This window comes from Balaenoptera ricei, chromosome 9 (assembly GCF_028023285.1).
Source record: "Balaenoptera ricei isolate mBalRic1 chromosome 9, mBalRic1.hap2, whole genome shotgun sequence".
Classification (NCBI taxonomy): Eukaryota; Metazoa; Chordata; class Mammalia; order Artiodactyla; family Balaenopteridae; genus Balaenoptera; species Balaenoptera ricei.
The window spans coordinates 23,560,471-23,580,538 of record NC_082647.1 but is presented as its reverse complement, the minus strand read 5'-3'; the positions used below and the strand labels follow the sequence as shown (position 1 = coordinate 23,580,538).

At 45.0% G+C, this 20,068-nt stretch overlaps 1 protein-coding gene across 4 annotated transcripts in view; it reads left to right on the top strand.

Annotated features, from left to right (window-relative positions):
- The first annotated feature begins 139 nt into the window (after nt 1-139).
- SMO (smoothened, frizzled class receptor) overlaps nt 140-20,068 on the top strand; it is a 37,106-nt gene continuing 17,177 nt past the window's right edge. The window contains exons 1-2 of one of the 4 annotated variants that reach the window (XM_059933440.1): nt 140-257; nt 2,722-2,820. Coding sequence is in view for 1 of the 4 variants with exons in the window: in XM_059933438.1 (XP_059789421.1) it covers nt 16,470-16,803 (334 nt within the window). In the remaining 3 variants the exon portion in view is untranslated. Of the gene's footprint in view, nt 258-2,721; nt 2,821-15,893; nt 16,804-17,716; nt 17,940-20,068 lie in introns of those variants that run through there. The other 3 variants (XM_059933438.1, XM_059933439.1, XM_059933441.1) reach the window with 3 other exon arrangements.

Here is a 20,068-nt window from a genome sequence, read left to right as displayed (position 1 = left end):
CTGAAAGAGCTGGGTACCGCGGCCCATCTTGCTTTAGTGAAGACCCAGAAAAAAATTTACAGCCGTGCGCAGGGCTTCCTCGCGCGAAGAAGAGCCGGCGAGAGCCGAGAGCGGGGAGGCCCGGCTGGCGCGTCGCGGGGCGGGGCCGGGGCGGGGCCCCGGGGCGCCGTGGGTGGTCCCCACCCCCGCGGCGGCTGGCCCGCGCCTCCCCCACCCCGCCCGCGAGGAGGGGCAGGGCTGCGTGACCCCACTTCCCGGTGAGTGTTCCCCCAAGTCTCCTAACCTAGCTCAGCAGTCGGGAAGCTCAGACTAGGGCCTTGGCCTGGCCGGGGAAAGATGGGAGAAGCCCTACCGCGCTGGGCAGAGCCTAGAGTTCTCTCCCCGCCCCCAGTTTCCCCTAAACCAGCCTTCTGCTCCTGGGAGGGCGCCTTTCCAGCAGCCGCCTGGGGCCCCAGCCAATGTTTAGCTCCAGCTAGTAACAGAACGGAAAGAAAAAATAAAATCTTTTCTTTTAAAAAGTAAGGGCCTTTTATTCTGGGAGAGAAGAGTAAAAAAGCGCGCTTTCTTAGTGCCAGAGAGTGGCATTTTATGCTCCTTCATTTGGTGGTGCGGAGCAGGAACTCGGTGTTAGGGAGCTGGGGTGATGCAGCTTCCCGGTTCACCGATTTTGAGGAGCTTACCTGGTAGGGGGCTGTTTAAGCCCTTTTGGAGGAAAAGACCAGGAACGCTAGTCTGCAGAACCAGGGTTCAAATCCAGATTTTTTGAACTCCAAACTACACTTTTACTTAAGTCTCTACTGTCTCTCACTATCTAGCCTTCTGGGCTTGTATTGATACAAAAGGAGTCGGGAATTTCCCACCAAGTCCCAGGCCTTAAAAGACCCTGAGCTTTAAATGTTCAGGAGCTTATAGTGCAGTTCAATGTTTTTACCTAGATTCGTTTCTCAGTGTCTTTTTAGCTTTCTTTCTCTTTGGCCTGATGCTGGGAGAGAAAATGCCCAGTTTTTTAAAGGTTTCTCAACATTATTTCACGTTTCAATTTAATTTGCTCCCTGAATTTCTATCAGTTTAAAAACCCTAGTCTCAGCATGTGGGGTTAACACCAGTATCTTAGAACAGCTATCAAATCTAGGCCTCAAAGGTGGGTGAGTGGAAGAAGATTCTTGGGGCAGTGGAGATCAGGCTGGATGAGCAGAAGTGGACAGAAAGGGCCTGAAGGAGGGTGAAAATTTGTCTGGCATGACATGGCAAGAAAGGTACCCCTACGGTCTGTGGGCCTCAAACCCTACAATTTAAACAAGGACTTGAGTCCAGGAGTGCAAATTTTGCAGAATGTTCAATGAAATTCTAATTTCCTCTGTATTTGTTTTCTATTGCTGATGTAACAAATTACCATAAACTGGGTGGCTTAATTCAACACAAATTTGTTATTTTACAGTTTTGGAGGTCAGAAATCTGAAATGGGTCTCACTGAGCTAAAACCAAGGTGTGAGCAGGGCTAAATTCCTTCTGGGGGCTCTAGAGAATCCACTTTCCAGCTTCTAGAGGCCATTTGCGTTCCTTGGTGCCTGGCCCCTCTTTCCATCTTTAAAGCACATAACTCCAGCCTCTGCTTCTGTGGTCACATCTCCTTTTTCTCTGACTTTGACTCTCCTATATCTCTCCTGTAGGACTCTTGTGATTAATTTGGGCCCACCTAGGTTATCCAGATTATCTGCCATTTTAAGATTCATTTTTTTTTAATTTTTAACTTTTTATTTTATATTGAAGTATTGTTGATTAACAATATTGTGTTAGTTTCAGGTGTACAACAAAATTATTCAGTTATACATATACATGTATCTGTTCTTTTTCAAATTCTTTTTAATTTAACCATATCTATAAAGTCCCTTTTACCATGTAAGGTATATACACAGAAGTTCTGGGATTAGGACATAGACATTTTGGGGTGGCTCTTATTCAGCCTGTCATATCCGCTTCCCACTACATGCATGACTTAAAGGTGGGGGAGATGTAGATATGGACTGTTGTTGGATATTGGCAAGAGTTTGACGTAGGTGTTGTCTGGCCTTCATTCTAGTAATTACCTAACATTTATTGTGTGCTTGCTGTGTGTCAGGTACATATTTATTACAAAGTTTGATATGTGGGTCCTTTACTGTTTTCTAACTTGTTCTCATCCCAAAGACCAGATTTGTTAACAGGGCCAGGGACCAATTTCAAAAAAGGGGAACAGCGCAGCTTCTTCCCCCAGAAGAGTTCTTCTGGTCCATTACTCTAAAAAGGTCAAGAACATTTTGTAAACCCACTCCCCACCCCCAAAAAAGTTAAGAGTAACTAGATACTCCAAATTGCCATAGATAAAACCCTCAGAGATGGATAACCACACTGTAGAACTGAGGTTGGAAGTTAAGCTCTAGAGTCCTCACTACCATGCCAGGGACCTGGTCAAGCAAACAGATGAATGGAATAGCATAGAGATTCCAGAAGAGTTTTTAATCATCAGTACTCACTGACTAGTAAACAAGAAGCAACACAATGATGAGAGGAAGGGGTAATCACTAATAAAAGTTGTTAGGACAAATGGATTACATTACAGAAGAGGAGTAACTCAGATTCATATCTCACATCATACACTGCAGTTCATTCCAGAAGGTAAAAGGATATTATAAAGCAAAATGAACAACAAAAATGAAAATCAGAATATTATCTGTCTCCTAGCTGTCGAGAACTAGAGTGGACAGCTTTTCAGTGCATCTGCCCAGCTCACAGGGATTCTTCCTTCTTTGGAAACTGGCCCCCTACCACCAAGCCATAAGGGTGAGTCTTGAGAAGCCATATTTGTACTATAAGACCTGGTCTCCTGGACAGAACTGACTGGATCAGGCTTGGGCACTGTATTAGTATCCTAGGGCTGCTATAACAAAGTATAGTTGACCCTTGAACAACGCAGGGGTTAGGGGCACCAACACCCCATGTAGTCGAAAATCCTGAGAACTTTACAGTTGGCCTTCTGTATTCACAGTTCCGCGTCTGTGGATCCAACCAACCCTGATCATGCAGTACTGTAGTACATATTTATTGAAAAAAATCCGTGTATAAGTGGACCAGTGCAGTTCAAACCCATGTTGTTCAAGAGTCAACTGTACCACAAACTGGGTAGCTTAAAACAGAACTTATTATCTCACAGTTCTGGAAGCCAGAAGTTTGAAATCAAAGTGTTGGCAGGGCCGTGCTCCCTCTGGCCTCTAGGACAGGATTCTTCCTTGCCTCTTCCAACTGCTGGTAGCCCCAGGCATTCCTTGGCTTGTGGCAGCATAACTGCAACCTTTGCCTCCATCTTCACGTGGTCATCTTCCCTCTGTGTCCGTGTCCCAATTTCTTCTTATAAAGACACCAGTCGTATAGGAATAAGGGCCCACCCTACTGCTGTATGACCTCATCTTAACTAATTACATCTGCAACCATCCTGTTTCCAAATAAGGCCACGTTCTGAAGTACTGGAGGGTTAAGGATTCAACATATCTTTTTTGGGGGAACACGATTCAACCCATAACAGGCATCTAACCTAAACTGTGCCAAACGGAGTTCTCTCTGTGGGACTTTGGAATTGAAAATGAGATTCTAGTCACAGCCTGGCCTGACTGGTCTGGTGGAGAAAGAAGAAAAAAGGAATCTGAGCCTCAGCTTCTTACACCTTATGGACTAGGTAGCAGAGAAAGTCTATTTACAGAAAGAGCAGAATGAAACAGATTGGGGGTGTGGCAGAGAGGCAGAGAAAAGGGAGCCGAGGAAGGATAGTCCTGGAAGCAGCTTTCACTGTGGTCCTACAATGTTTCTGCAGCTCCACGGCTGTCCTCCCTTGGATTCCCTGAGATGCTCTGTGTGCTTACAGAAAAGCCTGCTTTGTTTGCTTAAGGAAGCTCAACTTGGTTTCTGTTGCTTACAAGCAAAGCTAATAGCAAAGCTATAATCACAGTAAGATGCTATATTAGTTTTCTATTGCCGCTATAACACCTCACCACAAACTTAGTGCATAAAACTACACACGCTCATTATCATGCAGTTCTGTAGGTCAGAGTCTGATATGGGTCTCATCAGGCTAAAATCAAGATGCTGGCAGGGCTGCATTTCTTCGGGAGTTTCCAAGGGAGAATCTCTTTCCTTGCCTTTTCCAGCTTCTTGAAGTTCCGTTCTCCCATCTTCAAAGCCAGAAACAGCAGATCAAGTCCTTCTCACCACACTATCTCTCTTGTTTTCTGCAGCTGGGGAAGGTTCTCGGCTTTTAAGAACCCATGTGAATAGATTGGGTCCACCTGCATGTTCCAGGCTAACCTCCCCACCTCAAATCCTTAACCTTAATCACATCCATCTGCAAAGTCCCTTTTACCATGTGAGGCATCATATTCACAGGTTCTGAGGATTAGGATGTGGACATCTTTTTTTTTTGGTCTGCGTTGGGTCTTCGTTGCTGCGTGCGGGCTTTCTCTAGTTGCGGCGAGCAGGGGCTACTCTTCGTTGCGGTGCGAGGGCTTCTCATTGCAGTGGCTTCTCTTGTTGCAGAGCATGGGCTCTAGGCACGCGGGCTTCAGTAGTTGTGACTCGCGGGCTCCAGAGCGCAGGCTCAGTAGTTGTGGCGCACTGGCTTGGTTGCTCCGCGGCATGTGGGATCTTCCCGGACCAGGGCTTGAACCCTGCATTGGCAGGCAGATTCTTAACCACTGCGCCACCAGGGAAGCCCCAGCATGTGGACATCTTTAGGACCCATTATTTTGCCTACCACAGATGCACAGTAAAATATATTGTGACCAGTTGTAACAAGATAGATGGCTGAGAGCTTAATGATCTTTCTTTGTATGGTTTCTTTTTCCTGTAAAATTTCTTCATTTTACATATTTGAACAACTCGGTCTGAAGCCTTGACCTCCTGAAGCTTTTTATGAGGAACACAGGGTCAATTCTGCCCAGATTCAAGGACCTTTATTTAGCTGCCTTCTCATAGCTGAAGCTTTAACTGTCCCAGAAAGACTCTAAATGAAGATATATTCCCAGAAGTCCGGATTGGAGCAGGGAAGGAATGAACAGAATGGGATCAAATGCTTATTCCCCACTAGAGAACTGCATGTATTAAAATGTTATTACTGAAAAAGGCAATTGAAATTCCTCTAAATAGAGAGTCTGGGGTGGATACCTTGAAAAAGGTGTTTTCTGGCAGGAGGCTGTAAGGGCCAATTTGTGTTTAGACACAATAAACAAAATGTATACCTACAGGAAGGCAGGTAAACGCATGCATTCATTCAACAAAGATAATGTGCCAGGTGCCATTTTAGCAGTAGGCACACAATGGAGAACACAACAAGTTCCTGCCTTCGCTAAGTCTACTGGAGAAGACAGAGTTATACAAAATGTGTTATATCTTATATATTACATATACTATGATGTCAGGTAGCGATATAGGCTAGGAAGAAAAAGCAGGCTCTGAGGGTAGAGACTGATGGAAGAGGTGCTATTTTGGATGAGGCAGTTAAAAATGCTTTCAATTTTTTTTTTTTTTTTGCCGAGCCACGTGGCTTGCAGGATCTTAGTTCCCCAACCAAGGATTGAACCTGGGCCCTTGGCAGTGAAAGCTCAGAGTCCTGAGACTTCCCTGGTGGCACAGTGGTTAAGAATCCGCCTGCCGACCCAGCAATCCCACTACTGGGCACATACCCAGAGAAAACCATAATTCAAATAGACACCAATGTTCATTGCAGCACTATTTACAATAGCCAGGTAATGGAAGCAACCTAAATGCCCATCGACAGACGAATGGATAAAGAAGATGTGGTATATATACACAATGGAATATTACTCAGCCATAAAAAGGAACGAAATTGGGTCATTTGTAGATACGTGGATGGATCTAGAGACTGTCATACAGAGTGAAGTAAGTCAGAAAGAGAAAAACAAATATCGTATATTAACGCATATATGTGGAATCAAGAAAAATGCTACAGATGAACCGGTTTGCAAGGCAGAAATAGAGACAGATGTAGAGAACAAACGTATGGACACCAAGGGGGGAAGTGGGGGGCAGGGTGGTGGAATGAATTGGAAGATTGGGATTGACATATATAAACTAATATGTATAAAATAGATAACTAATAAGAACCTGCTGTGTAATAAAGAAAGAAAGAATCCTCCTGCCAATGCAGGGGACACGGGTTCCATCCCTGGTCTGGGGAAGATCCCACATTCCGCGGAGCAACTAAGCCTGTGCACCACAACTACTGAGCCTGCACGCCGCAACTACTGAAGCCCACACGCTCTAGGGCCTGTGCTCCATAACAAGAGAAGCCACTGCAATGAGAAGCCCGCTCACCACAACGAAGAGTAGCCCCTGCTTGTTGCAACTAGAGAAAGCCCGTGCGCAGCAACGAAGACCCAACACAGCCAAAAATGAAAAATAAAAAAAAAAAAATAAAAAAAGAATAAAGCTACTTTAAAAAAAAAAAGCGCAGAGTCCTACCACTGGACTGTCATGGAATTCCAAAAAATGTCTTCAATTTTAAAAAATGATTTTATTCTGAAATAATTATAGACTCACAAGAGGTTGCAAGGAAATGTACAGGGAAGCCACATGCATTTTCCCTAACCTCATCCAATGTTGACATCTCATGCAATTATAGTATGATATCAAAACCAAGGAATTAACATTAGTGCAATCCACAGAGCTTATTCAGATTTCACCAGTTATACATGCAGTCATTTGAGTATGTGTGCATAGTTCTATGTAATTTTATCATATGTGTAGCCTTGAGTAATCATCACTACAATCAAGGTACTGAACTGCATATATGAATTATACCTCAATAAAGCTGTTACCAAAAAATAATTGTGCCATCATCACAAGACATGTTGTTGGTGTTACCTCTTCATAACCACACCCATCCCTCCCCACCATCAGTAACCCCCGGCAACCACTAATTCATTCTCCATCTCTATAATTATGTTATTTCATGAATGTTACATAAGTGAAATCATGCAGTAGATATCCTTTGAGATTGGCTTTTTTCACTCAGCATAATTCCCTTGAGATCTGTCCAAGTTGTTATGTGTATCAGTAGTTCATCCCTCTTTATTGCTGGCTAGTGTTCCACGGTATGGATGTACCACAGTTTGTTTAACCATTCACTCATTAAAAGACATTTGGTTAGGTTTCCAGTTTTGAGCTATTACAGATAAAACTGCTATGAATATTGATGTACAAGTTCCTGCGTGGAAACAAGTCTCCATTTCTTTTGGCTAAATGCCCAGGTGTGTGATTGTTTGGGTTGTATGGTAAGTGTATGTATGGTTTTTTCAGAAACTGACAAACTGTTTTCCAGAGGGGCTGTATCATTTTATGTTCCCCAGCAATGTATGAGTGATTCAGTTTCTCCCCAGCCTTGCCAACACTTGGTGTTAATCATATTTTTCATTTTAGCCATTTTAATAAGTGTGTCGTGATTATCTCATTGTGGTTTAATTTGCATTTCTCTAATGACTAATGATGTTGAATATCTTTTCATGTACTATTTGTCACCTCTATATTCCCTTCAGTGAGAATATATTTTGCCCATTTTCTAATGAGATTGTTTGTTTTTTTAATGCTGAGTCTTGAGAGTTCTTTATGTATTCCAGATTCTAGATCTTTATCAGATATGTGATTTGCAAATATTTTCTCCCAGTCTATAATTTTTCTTTTCACTCTCTTAACAGTGTCTTTTGCAGAGCTAAACTTTTTAAAATTCTGATAAGGTCTAATTTATTTTTTTTCTTATGGGTCATTCTTTTGGTATCAAGTCTAAGAACTCTTTGCCTAGTCATAAGTCCTGAAAATTTTCTCCTATGTTCTTTCCTAGAAGTTTTATAGCTTTACATTTACATGATTCATTTTGAGTTAATTTTTGTATAAGCTGCAAAGTTTAGGTTGAGTTTCATAATTTTGCTTATGGATGTCTAATTTCTCCAGCACCATTTATTGAAAAGGTTCCCTCTTCCATTGAATTTCTTTTGCTACTTTGTCAAAAACTAACTGGGCATATTTGGGGGCATATTTATGAATTCTCTATTCTGTTCCATTAATCAGTGTACCTATCTTTCTGTCAGTACCACGCTGTCTTGATTACTATAGCTTTATAGTAAGCTTTAATATCAAATTATTCCCCCCACTTTATTCTTCTTTTCCAAAAACTATTTTGGCTATACTAGGGCCTTTCACTTTCCATATAACTTTTAGAATAAGCTTGTCTATGTCTACAGAGAAATTTGCTGAGATTTAGATAGTATTGAGGTTTAGGGGAATCAATTTAGGGAAAATTGGCATCTTTACTACGTTGAATCTTCTTATCTATGAACACGGTGTGTCTCTCCAAGGATTTAGGTTGTCTTTTCATTCCTTTAATCAGCATTGCGTAATTTTCACCATACAGGTCTTGTACATATTTTTGGTAGGTTTATACTTAAGTATTTCATCTTCTTTGGAGCAATTATAAGGAATGCCTTCTTGAGGAGGGTTAGTTGAACAGAGACTCGAGTGAAGTGAGAACATGAGAGCAAACAAGAGTGCAAAGGTCCTGAGGCAGGCGTTTGCTTGGTGTGTGTAAGGACCAGCAAAATGAACAGCATGTTTGAGATGGAGTGAACTAGAAAAAGAGTAGCAACAAATGAGATCCAGGAGGTTGCCAGGGGTCGACAGGGCCTCGGTGAAGTCACGATGAGATCTTGGAATTTACCCTGAGTGTGATGAGATGCCATTAGAGAGTTCTGAGCACAGGAATGATATGATCTGCCTTACGTTTTAGAAGGATCACCCTGGCACCTGACTGGAGAATCGGCTGTAGAAGGGTACAGGGAAAGAGAGGGCTCTGTTAGGAAGCTCTTGGAGTGGCCCAGGAGATAGATGATGGGAGCTCCAAACTGGCTGGCAGCTGTGGAGGTGATGAAGAGTAGTTGGAGTCTAGACATATTTTGAAGGTGTAGCTGACAGGATATGCTGATGGATTGGGTGTGGGTTGTTAGAAAAAGAGAAGAGTCAAGGATGAGTCAAAGGTTCTTGGCCTGGGTGCAGCTGGGTAAATGGTGGTGCCATTTATTGAGAAGAAGAAAATTACATTCTTTTTTGGTTTGTTTTTCTTTCTTTTTTAAAAATTGAAGTATAGTTGATTTACAATGTTGTGTTAATTTCTGCTGTACAGCAAAGTGATTCAGTTATACATATATACATTCTTTTTTAATATTCTTTTCCCTTATGCTTTATCGTAGGATACTGAATATAGTTCTCTGTGCTATACAGTAGGACCTTGTTGTTTATCCATTCTATATACAAAAGCTTACATCTGCTAACCCCAACCTCCCACTCCATCCCACCCCCTCCCCCTTGCACCTACCAGTCTGTTCTCTATGTCTGTGATTCTGAAAAACTATATTCTTTAGTATAAAAGCAGAACTGTCACCACCGAGAAAAGACCTAAAACCTGAAATCACAGTGTACAGTCACAGACTGAAATGGGGCAAGATTACCCTTTCCCAAACCAGCCCCATTTCTACACTGTTGGCTACCGGTTGGACTTACAGGAATCACTGAAATGGCACCATAGGTTGGATGTTGGAGATGAAAAAAGGAAAGTGAAACCAAAAGTTATTAAGTACTTAAGGACCAAGCTTTTCACTATTACATCATATTAATCTTCATTAGATTCCTTATAGCTAAGTAGTAATATGCTTACTTTTTCTTTTTAAAAAAGTTATGGTAAAGTATATATAACTTAATAGTTATCATTTTAACCATTTGTAAGTTTAAAATTCAGTGGCATTAAATATACTTATAATGTTGTATAATCATCACCACTATCTCAATCCAAGACTTTTCATCATCCCCAACAAAAACTGTACCCATTAAACAATAACTCCCCTTTCCTCCCTCCCCTCTAGCCCTTAGTAAACAATATTCTATTTTCTGTCTCTATGAATTTGCCTATTCTAGGTAGCTCATATAAGTGGAATCATTCAATCTTTGTCCTTTTATGTCTGGCTTATTTCATTGAAAATAATGTTTTCAAGGTCCATACATGTTATAACATATATCAAAATTTCATTCATTTTTATGGCTAATTAATATTCCACTGTATGTACGGTCGTCCCTTAGTATCCACAGGGAATTGGTTCCAGGACCTGCCTCAGATACCAAAATCCTCAGAGTCCCTGGTTGGCCCTCCATATCCATGGTTCTGCACCTGCAGATACAACCAACCTTGGATCATGTAATACTGTAGCATTTATTGAAAAGAATCCGCTCATAAGTGGACCCCCGCAGTTCAATCCTGTGTTGTTCAAGGGTCAACTGCGTATACCACATTTTATTTATCCGTTCATCTATCGATGGACGCTTAGGTTGTTTCTGCCTTTTGGCTATCATGCATAGTGCTGCTATGACCATTGGTATACAAGTATATGTTTGACTTCCTGCTGTCAGTTCTTTTGGACATATACCTAGGAGTGGAATAGCTGGGTTATATGGCAGTTCTATGTTTAGCCTTTGGAGAAACTACAAAACTTTACCACAGCAGTTTCATCATTTTACATTCCCACCATCAGTACACAAGGTTTTTAATTTCTCTATGTCCTTGCCAACACTTGTTATCTTCTCTGTGTGTGTGTTTTTTTATAATAGCCATCCTAGTAGTTGTGGAGTGGTACCTCATTGTTGTTTTGATTTGCATTTCTCTAATGACTAATGGGGTTGAGCATCTTTTCATGTGCTTATTGGCCATTTGTATGTCTTCTTTGGAGAAATGTCTGTTCAAGTCTTTGGCCCTTTTTAATTGGGTTGTTTTGTTGTTGCTGTTGTTGAGTTTTAGGAGTTCTTTATATATTCTGGATATTAATCCCTTATCAGATATATGATTTGCAAGTATTTTCTCCCATTCTGTTGGTTGTCTTTTTGCTTTAATAATAGTATCCTTTAATGCACCAAAGTCCTTAATTTTGATGAAGTCCCATTTATCTATGTTTTCTTTTATTGCCTATAATTTGGGTGTCCTATCCTTAAAATCATTGCCAAATACAGTGTCATGCAGATTTCCCCCAGTTTCCTTCTAAGATTTTTGTAGTTTTTAGCTCTTAAATTTAGGTCTTTAATCCATTTTTAATTAATCTTTGTTTATTGTGTAAGGTAAGGGTACAACTTCCTTCTTTTGCATGTAAATATCTAGTTTTCCCAACATTTCTTTTGAAAAGACTGTCGTTCTCCCACTGAATAGTTTTGGTACCCTTCTAGAAAATCAATTGGCCATATATGTAAGGGTTTATTTTTAAGCTCTCTATTCTATTCTATTGGCCTATATGCCTCTCCTTCTGACAGTATCATAGTGGGTTTTTTTGTTGTTGTTTTTAAATAAATTTTTATTTATTTGTTTATTTTTGGCTGCGTTGGGTCTTTGTTGCTGCACACGGGCTTTCTCTAGTTGCGGTGAGCGGGGGCTACTCTTTGTTGTTGTGCGTGGGCTTCTCATTGCGGTGGCTTCTCTTGTTGTGAAGCATGGGCTCTAGGCGCGTGGGCTTCAGTAGTTGTGGCTCGTGGGCTCAGTAGTTGTGGCTCACGGGCTTCAGTAGTTGTGGTGCGTGGGCTCTAGAGTGCAGTCTCAGTAGTTGTGGCACACGGGCTTAGTTGCTCTGCGGCATGTGGGATCTTCCCGGACCAGGGCTCGAACCTGTGTCACCTGCATTGGCAGGCAGATTCTTAACCACTGCACCACCAGGGAAGCCCTATCATAATGTTTTAATTGCTGCAGCTTTGTAGTAAGTTTTAAAATTGTGAAGTTTAAGTCCTCTAATTTTATTTTTTTATTTTTATTTTTTTATTAATTAATTAATTTATTTTTGGCTGTGTTTGGGTCTTTGTTTCTGTGCGAGGGCTTTCTCCAGTTGCGGCGAGTGGGGGCCACTCTTCATCGCAGTGCGCGGGCCTCTCACCGTCGCGGCCTCTCCCGTTGCGGAGCACAGGCTCCAAACGTGCAGGCTCAGTAGTTGTGGCTCACGGGCTTAGTCGCTCCGTGGCATGTGGGATCTTCCCGGACCAGGGCTCGAACCCGTGTCCCCTGCATTGGCAGGCAGACTCTCAACCACTGCGCCACCAGCGAAGCCCCCTCTAATTTTATTAATCTTTTTTCAAGATTGTTTTGGCCATTCAGGGCCCCTTGTAATTCTATATGTATTTCAGGATCGATCCACTTCTCCATTTCTGTGAAAAAGGCTGTTGGAATTTTCATAGGGATTGTGTTAAATCTATAGATTGTTTTGGGTAGTATTAACATCTTAACATTGCTAAGTCTTCGTATCCATGAACACAGAATGTCTTTTCATTTATTTAGGTCTTCTTTAATCTCTTTCAGCAACCTTTTGTAGTTTTCAGTGTACAAGCCTTTCACCTCCTAGGTTAGATTTATTCTTAAATGCTTAATTCTTTTAGATACTTTCTAAATGGAATTGCCATCATAATTTCCTTTTCAGAACATTCATTTCTGATGTATTGAAATACAACTGATAATATCTCATTTTTATAAAGAAAGAAATAGGGACTTAGACTAAGTTGTTCAGAGGTTGGCTAGTCAGGTCTCTAACTCCAAATCGACTGTACTCCTTCTTTGAGGATGTAGCTTATCTAGCTCCTTTCCCATTTTGTCCTTTCCCTCTGACTGATGCTCTTCATTGTAAAATAAGAAACACGGGAAAAAAGAAAGAACTGGAGCACTACAACAATTATGCTCCAAATTCTGGCAGGTGTGACAACTGAACCATGAGGAAGCAACTAAGGTCTCAAGGATACCCAGGGATAGCCCACAGATACTTTCATGTTCATTCTTTTCAAGTGGAGGGCCCAGAGGCAAATAACAAAGAGTCAACATTGAATGTGTGACCTCAAAATGCCAAAATATTTGGTGAGAATGACTCAGAAATCAAGAAGCTACTTGTGGCAAATCAAGTACTGTAATACACTGTCACACAGGATAGCTTCTCTTGAACCTGACAAAAGGACTGTGTTACGACATGTACACAGGGTTAAGACTCTGGAGGAACTGGGCGGTGGTGGCTCAGGCTCAGGAGAGGAGCAGTTCTCACCCTGCTACCGTGAGGTTGGAGAACAGGAGTGTGTCAGATCACTCAGAGGAGTCTCTAAAAGACACTGGCGGGGGCTTCCCTGGTGGCACAGAGGTTAAGAATCCGCCTGCCAATGCAGGGGACACGGGTTCGAGCCCTGGTCCGGGAAGATCTCACATGCCACGGAGCAACTAAGCCCATGCGCCACAACTACTGAGCCTGCACTCTAGAGCCCGTGAGCCACAACTACTGAGCCTGCCTGCCGCAACTACTGAAGCCCACCCGCCTAGAGCCCGTGCTCCACAACAAGAGAAGCCACTGCAGTGAGAAGCCCGTGCACGGCAACGAAGACCCAACACAGCCAAATATAAATTAATTAATTAAAAAAAAAAAAGACACTGGCGGTCTTGGTATGCCTGAAGGAGGGGATGGATGGGCTTTCTCCAGGACCTTGAATGCCATTCAGGAACCACCAGGAAATCCTCTCTTCCCTAGTCCCCACTGAACATTTTCCATCCTCTCCTGAACCTGCTGTCTGACAGGATCCTGAATCTCCACTTCCTGGAGAGTGAGTCTCAGGGAGTTGAGAAATTAGCACATCTTCTGCCTCCTCCTGAAGGGAAGAACATTCTGGATGGAAGACAACACTGTAGGCTCTTCTCAATCTCTAGAATAAAGGTTCTATATTACAATGATGTGATTCTTCCACAAAAGATTCTTCTGCTTCCCAAGAAATCCCAGACAAGGGATGGTACAGCCTTCATACTTGAAGAATTGCTAACATTTTTAGGCAGAAAGGTAAGGGGCTGCCTGAGCATATGCATAGGTTTCTCCCTAATGCATGGACTACGGAGAAAATCCCACAGGGCTTCAAAGCTGCCACAGTAACAACCAGATAGAAAACAAGTGGAGAAAGTTCCTAAAGCAAAGCAACGGTGTGGTATCAGGCAACCTTCTCTGTGGCTCAAACTTTAGACATAACAGCCATTTCACTTATATCACAGAAAAAAAATAAATAACTGAGGTAGGTCATAATGTTTTAAATTATTTTTCCAGTAGGAATATTACACCCTGATGACATAGACTATTCCCACTTCTTCCACAAATCACCAGCGACTTCCCTCAAAATGGTCCCTTGTCTCCAGACTCTTGCCCTTCGTACCATCCTCACATTGACTGATTAATGTTCTTAAACATATTACTCCTCTGATCAAAATTTTTCACTGTTTCCTATTGCCAGTATAATGAAACCTTAATTCCTCTGTATGTCATTTGCGGTTTCCTACCAGTCGGTTTCCCTGCTTACCCCCTACTATGTCCTGATTGCCAGGCTGGTCATGCTCTGAGCTATAGTCATAGTTTCCTCCACTTGTAATGCCAGCTGGGCTTCTCTCTACTTTTCTAACTCTTCCTACTCACTTTTCAGGGCTGGATTCAAATCCCACCTCCTCCACTGCTACCCACACTGACCTTTTCCTGCTATAAATTCCTATAGTACACTCACTGTACACCTCATTTTGGCAGCTTATTTATCGAGTGGTTAATATTGCATGCCTGACTGCACTGGATGCTTTGTGGATACAGAGAATAGAATAAGGTCCTTGCCCTAGAGGAGGAGACTTTGCTGCTTTGTCGTAGTATATTACTGTTTCTTGAGGGCAAGCCTTGACTCCACAGTAAAACTCCAAGTTCTCAAGTTCTTCAAGTATGTCATGCCTATCACAGTGCTACATACATCCCAGGATTTCAGAAAAAGACTTGCTAAATTGAATTGAATCCTCTCTCTCTCTCTCTCTCCCTCCCTCTCTCTCTCTCTCTCCCTCTCTCTGTCTCTAGGGCTTATGTAACACTTGAGGATGGTAGCTGAAGTGAAATAGCTAATTTGCTCTAAAATGGCCAAACCTAACAGAACTAGTTCACTTGGGCTAGGCTGAAGGGGTAGCGGCAGTGGTAAGAAAGGAAAAACCACCCTAGTGTGCTGCCCCATCAGCAACATGGAAAAGTTGCTCAATGCAAGTCCACTCTCCAGCTGGACCCCTGGTTACTAAGAGGTGGAAACCGCTGCAGGGTGAAATCAAATTCCGTGACTGAAAACATGACAAGCAAAGGAGTGAGAAAAGGCAAAATAAGCAGAGTAGGGAAGGAGAGCAGCATAAACTTCCTTGGCCAGACTATGAGCAGCAAAGGGCCATCAAAGAGGGACTGGCCTCCTTTGGACATAACTAAAGACACGCCAGGCCAGCTGTTGGCAACCACAGTTCAGAGCTTCACACATTTGTAGCAATAAAGTCTTGATGTTGGCACTTTTGGTTTCCAGACACCTGCTCCCCGAGGTAACAGCAGTGGGGGGGGGGGGCAGCTGCCCTGAGTGACTCTGAGGTAGACTCTTACACAGGTCCTGAGCTGGAAGGACTCGGACGAGTGAGAACCCCAAACCCCGGTCTTCTCCATGGGGCCCTAGGACAAGATGAAAGATCTAACGCAAAGCAGAAAAGACTGGCGGGGTGGGGAGCAGGGCGGGATGTAACAGAGGCTTCAGGCACCCCCTGTCTCTCCCACCGTAAACCAGAGGAGTCCTCTCCCTGCAGACGACCGGGCTGAACGATCCTCAGGCCAATCAAGGTGCCTGCTGAGTCTTGTGGCAACTACTGGCCACGATTGCCACCCATCTCTTGCCCCGAGGCAGTGGCGGGGTCACCAGAGCCCCTGGTCCGGGCCTCTCCGGGCGCCCGGGACGCTGAAGCTCGAGCTCCTCCTCTTCCCTCCCTCGGCCAGTCCCTCCCCCAGCCGTAGAAGAGGGGGGGCCGGGCTTGGCTCGGCGAGGCCCGTGCATTCCAGAGAGTCGAGCGAGCTAGAGCAACAAAGGAGCCGGGTAGTTGGCGGGGAGAGTCCCGGGGCTGCGGCACAGTACAGCCAAGTGGGCGTCTGGGCCGCAGGCTGGCGCGAGGGTGGAGCCGGGAACCTAGTCCAGCACCCCCGGCCCGCGCCTGGCCTCCATCGCGGGGCCGGGAGGTGGTTTTAATGGTGGGAGAAGGAATGGGGCTAGAGATTGGGGGCCCAGGGGGCTCCCGCAGCTGAAGATAACTAGGATTGCCAGGGGAAGGGGTAGAGAGTTGTGCATCCCGGCCCGAGCCTCCACCGCCCAACATGGGCCCCGGGTTCCAAAGTTTGCGAAGTTGGGCGCCTAGGGCCCGCGGCGCGCGGAGCGTCCGGGGGGGCCCGGCACCGGACTCGCGGGGCGCACAGGTCGCCTGAGCTGCCCCCGAGGCCCCAAGTGTTGCGCGTGTGGCCTGGGGGCTCCGGAGAGCGGGCGGGGGCGCCAGGGCTTCTGCTGAGTTGGCGGGTTTGGCCATGGCCGCTGCCCGCCTCGCACGGGGGCCGGCGCTCCTGCTCCTGGGGCTGTTGCTGCTGCTGCTGCTGCTGGGGGGCCCGGGCCGGGGGGCGGCCTTGAGCGGGAACGCGACCCGGCCTGGGCCGCGGAGCGCGGGCGGGAGCGCGAGAAGGAGCGCGGCCGTGACCGGCCCTCCGCCGCTGCTGAGCCACTGCGGCCGGGCCACCCCCTGCGAGCCGCTGCGCTACAACGTGTGCCTGGGCTCGGCGCTGCCCTACGGGGCCACCTCCACTCTGCTGGCCGGGGACTCGGACTCCCAGGAGGAAGCGCACGGCAAGCTGGTGCTCTGGTCGGGTAAGCGCGCGGGAGCCGGAGCCGGGGGTTTGTGGTGATGGGATGCGGGCATTCTCGGAAAGAATAGGCTCAAGCCTGAGCTTTTGAGAGGGCGGGAGCAGCGCCCGGGAGAGTTGCAAGAACGGAGTCTGAAACTTTGGGGGCAGGCTGTATGCAGGATGGGACCGTCGGTGATGAGGCGGGAGGGCGAGGAAGTTGAGGAAGCGGATCACAAAGGCCTGAGCAGGGTGGGTTAGCAAAGGAAAAGGGGGAATGAGGGGCCCGAGAGCGAGGGGGATGGTGGCTCTGAGCCACAGGAAAGGACTTTTTTTTTTTTTTTTTTTTTTTTAAGAAAAGGAGATGCTCCACGTAGGTGCCACTATGGAAGCGGGGTCCTCGGGAATTCAAGGAGGTGTTTAGACCTTGGAGAAGAGACTGGGAAATCGAATTGGCAGGAAAAAGGGAAAGATGGGGGTAGAAGATATAGGCATTGAGGGAGAGGGTGGGGGAAAAGAACTGAGTGAAATTTGTGAAGGGTAAGAAACCCCTGGTGATGAGTAATTAAAAGGTAACCAGAAAGTTCCAGAAATCTTGTTTTGGGAGACAGAAGTCCAGTGATCGTGTCTTGCTTTGACAGGAGATTTCACTTTCCTCATCTGAAAAATGGGGACTCGGTTCCTTGTCCGAGGTTGTGAAGGAATGAGACTATTCCTTCATTCATTCCTTCATGGATTCCTAACCCATTATTTGTGGGTTCCTTGGAAGTTTGGACCCTCAGGCTGGTCTGGGCTGAGGAAGGACACTTAAGTGTGGGATGTCTAGAGCCCCCTGGATACTTTCATGGTGGTCTGAGGTCCCAGAACCCTCACCTCATGGTGGGATTATGACCCAGCCTGAAAAACTGCAGACTGAACCCAAGCAGGTCCTTCTTTAGCAGTGTGGAGTGGATTAGCTCCCCACCTGTCACTCTTCTGGGCTGGGGACCTAAAGAGAAGGGGAGGGAACTGACCTTGCCACCCCTTGCTTGTAGCTAGGGTGACTCCAAAATTGTCCTTGAAGAAACAGGAAATAAAATCAAAAGGCAGGAGCAGACCTGGCAACCTCCGTCTTTTGATAGGCCTTGGATGCCCCACATCTCAGTTCTGCCCCAGGGACGGGTAAGGATCCTGATAGGGGAGTGTTTGTAGGCTGCCTGTCATTGTCAGGTTGGCCACTAGAGTTCTCAGAGTCTTTGCTGGATGTTGGACAAAGTCATGTCATTCCTGGCTTGGTACAGATGCCAGAGGAAGAACCTGGAGGATGGTACCCATGGTGGAGCCACATCCTTTGTGGGTATCAGGTTCTAAAGTCAACATGTAGGCAGAAACCATGTGTAATCAACAGTAGCTTTGAAAAATCCATAAATGGCCACAACATAAGGTCTATGGGATTTTGCATACATACTCTTTTATGGTAATATGTTTGTATGAATGTGCAACATATAGTAATGTACAGTATATAAGAAGGGGCATACATAGAAAATATAATTTTAGTTTTTAAAATTACATAAATGCAAAAGAGCAGAAGAGGGAAAGGATTTTTAAAAATACACAAAAGAAAGGTATAAACAAGGTTTCTTTGAGTTTAGGAGCCAGCTGTATGGAAAATTTAAATGTCTCAGCACTAGGACTTCCCTGGTGGCGCAGTGGTTAAGAAATCCGCCTGCCAATGCACGGGACACGGGTTCGAGCCCTGGTCTGGGAAGATCCCACATGCCGTGGAGCAACTAAGCCCGTGTGCCACAACTACTGAGCCTGTGCTCTAGAGCCTGCGAACCACAACTGCTGAGCCCACGTGCCACAACTACTGAAGCCCGCACACCTAGAGCCCGTACTCTGCCACAAGAGAAGACACCTCAAATGAGAAGCCTGTGCACTGCAGCGAAGAGTAGCCCCTGCTCGCCACAACGAGAGAAACCCTGCGTGCAGCAACGAAGACCCAACGCAGCCAAAAAATAAATAAATGTTCCTTTAAAAAAAAAAAAAAAAAGTCTCGGCACTAGAATCTCACCCAGTTCTGAGTTGCTCACACTATGAGAGAATATGTGTTCATTCTCTCTCTCTCTTTTTATTTATTTTGCAGGGGCCCATGGTCGAATTCTCCTAAATTAAGTGCATGTGTGATGCTGCCCTTCTGTAGTTACCATCAAATCAGGCAGAAAGGGTATGAACCTCTCTCCAGCCCATACTCCTGAGAGCAGCTGCTGAGCAGGCAGAAGTGGTTTTGGCAGGAAAGTTGAGGAGTCAGAACCATCCGCTGGCTGTGTAGGTTCGAACCTCACTAGCTGTGGCTCTGGTGGGGCAGGGTCCTGCAGGGGTGCCGGCACTGAACCCTGGTCCTTAGTTCAATCTGAGCTCTTCTCTGCTGCCACCCTTCATCCCTCAGCTCAGTCCCATTCCCATATGTGTTCTGGGTGTTCTTTTTCTGTGTCTGGTCTTTCTGCTGGATGTTTTATATGAAGTAGGGCCAGAAGCAGGAGTTGGTGCCAGCTGGGTCAGTGGGTGGGTAGTGAACTGGAGCCGAGTGTGAGAATCACAGACAAGCCTTCTGCTGGGGGTTCTGGCTAGTGATTTGTCCTGTCCTGAGCTGGTGGTCTTGATTTGGCTTTGGACGTGGTCAGTGTCATCTGGCTCTTGGAGGTGTTTTTGTGGGTGAAGATGATTTAGGTTGTCTTCATCTGTAAACTTTTGAAAGTAGAGACTTCTTTACTTTTTTAAAAGTCTCAGAGTTCTGAGTACACAACTGTCCACTCATTCATTCACTTAGGTGTCGGGTGCTTGCTATATGTCATTCTGGATCAGGTTCTGGGGCAGATAAAGGCAAAGAATACCGAAAAAAAAAATAGACAAAGAATTCAGACAGGATCCGAAGACAGATAATTAAACAGGCTTTAGCAACACCTCTGAGAGGTATTGTGACCGGGTGGGATGCTGAATGAACACAAAGGACTCTGGAGAGCAAGGGAAGACCCCCAGAGGAACTGACATTTAACCCACAACCTGAGAAATAAGTAGGAATTACTGGGGCCAAGGAAGATTTGGGTGGGAAGGATAGGAAGAGGGTATAGCATGCACACAGGTGTAGAGGTGAGAGGGCTTGGTACTTTTAAGGAAGTATAAAAATTTCAGTAGAGCTGGATCAAAGCATTTGAGGGATAGGATTATAAGAGATAAGACCTAGAGAATTAGAAAATAAAGGGATTCATACCCCATATTAGGAAATTTGGTTGTTTTCCAGAAGATAGTGT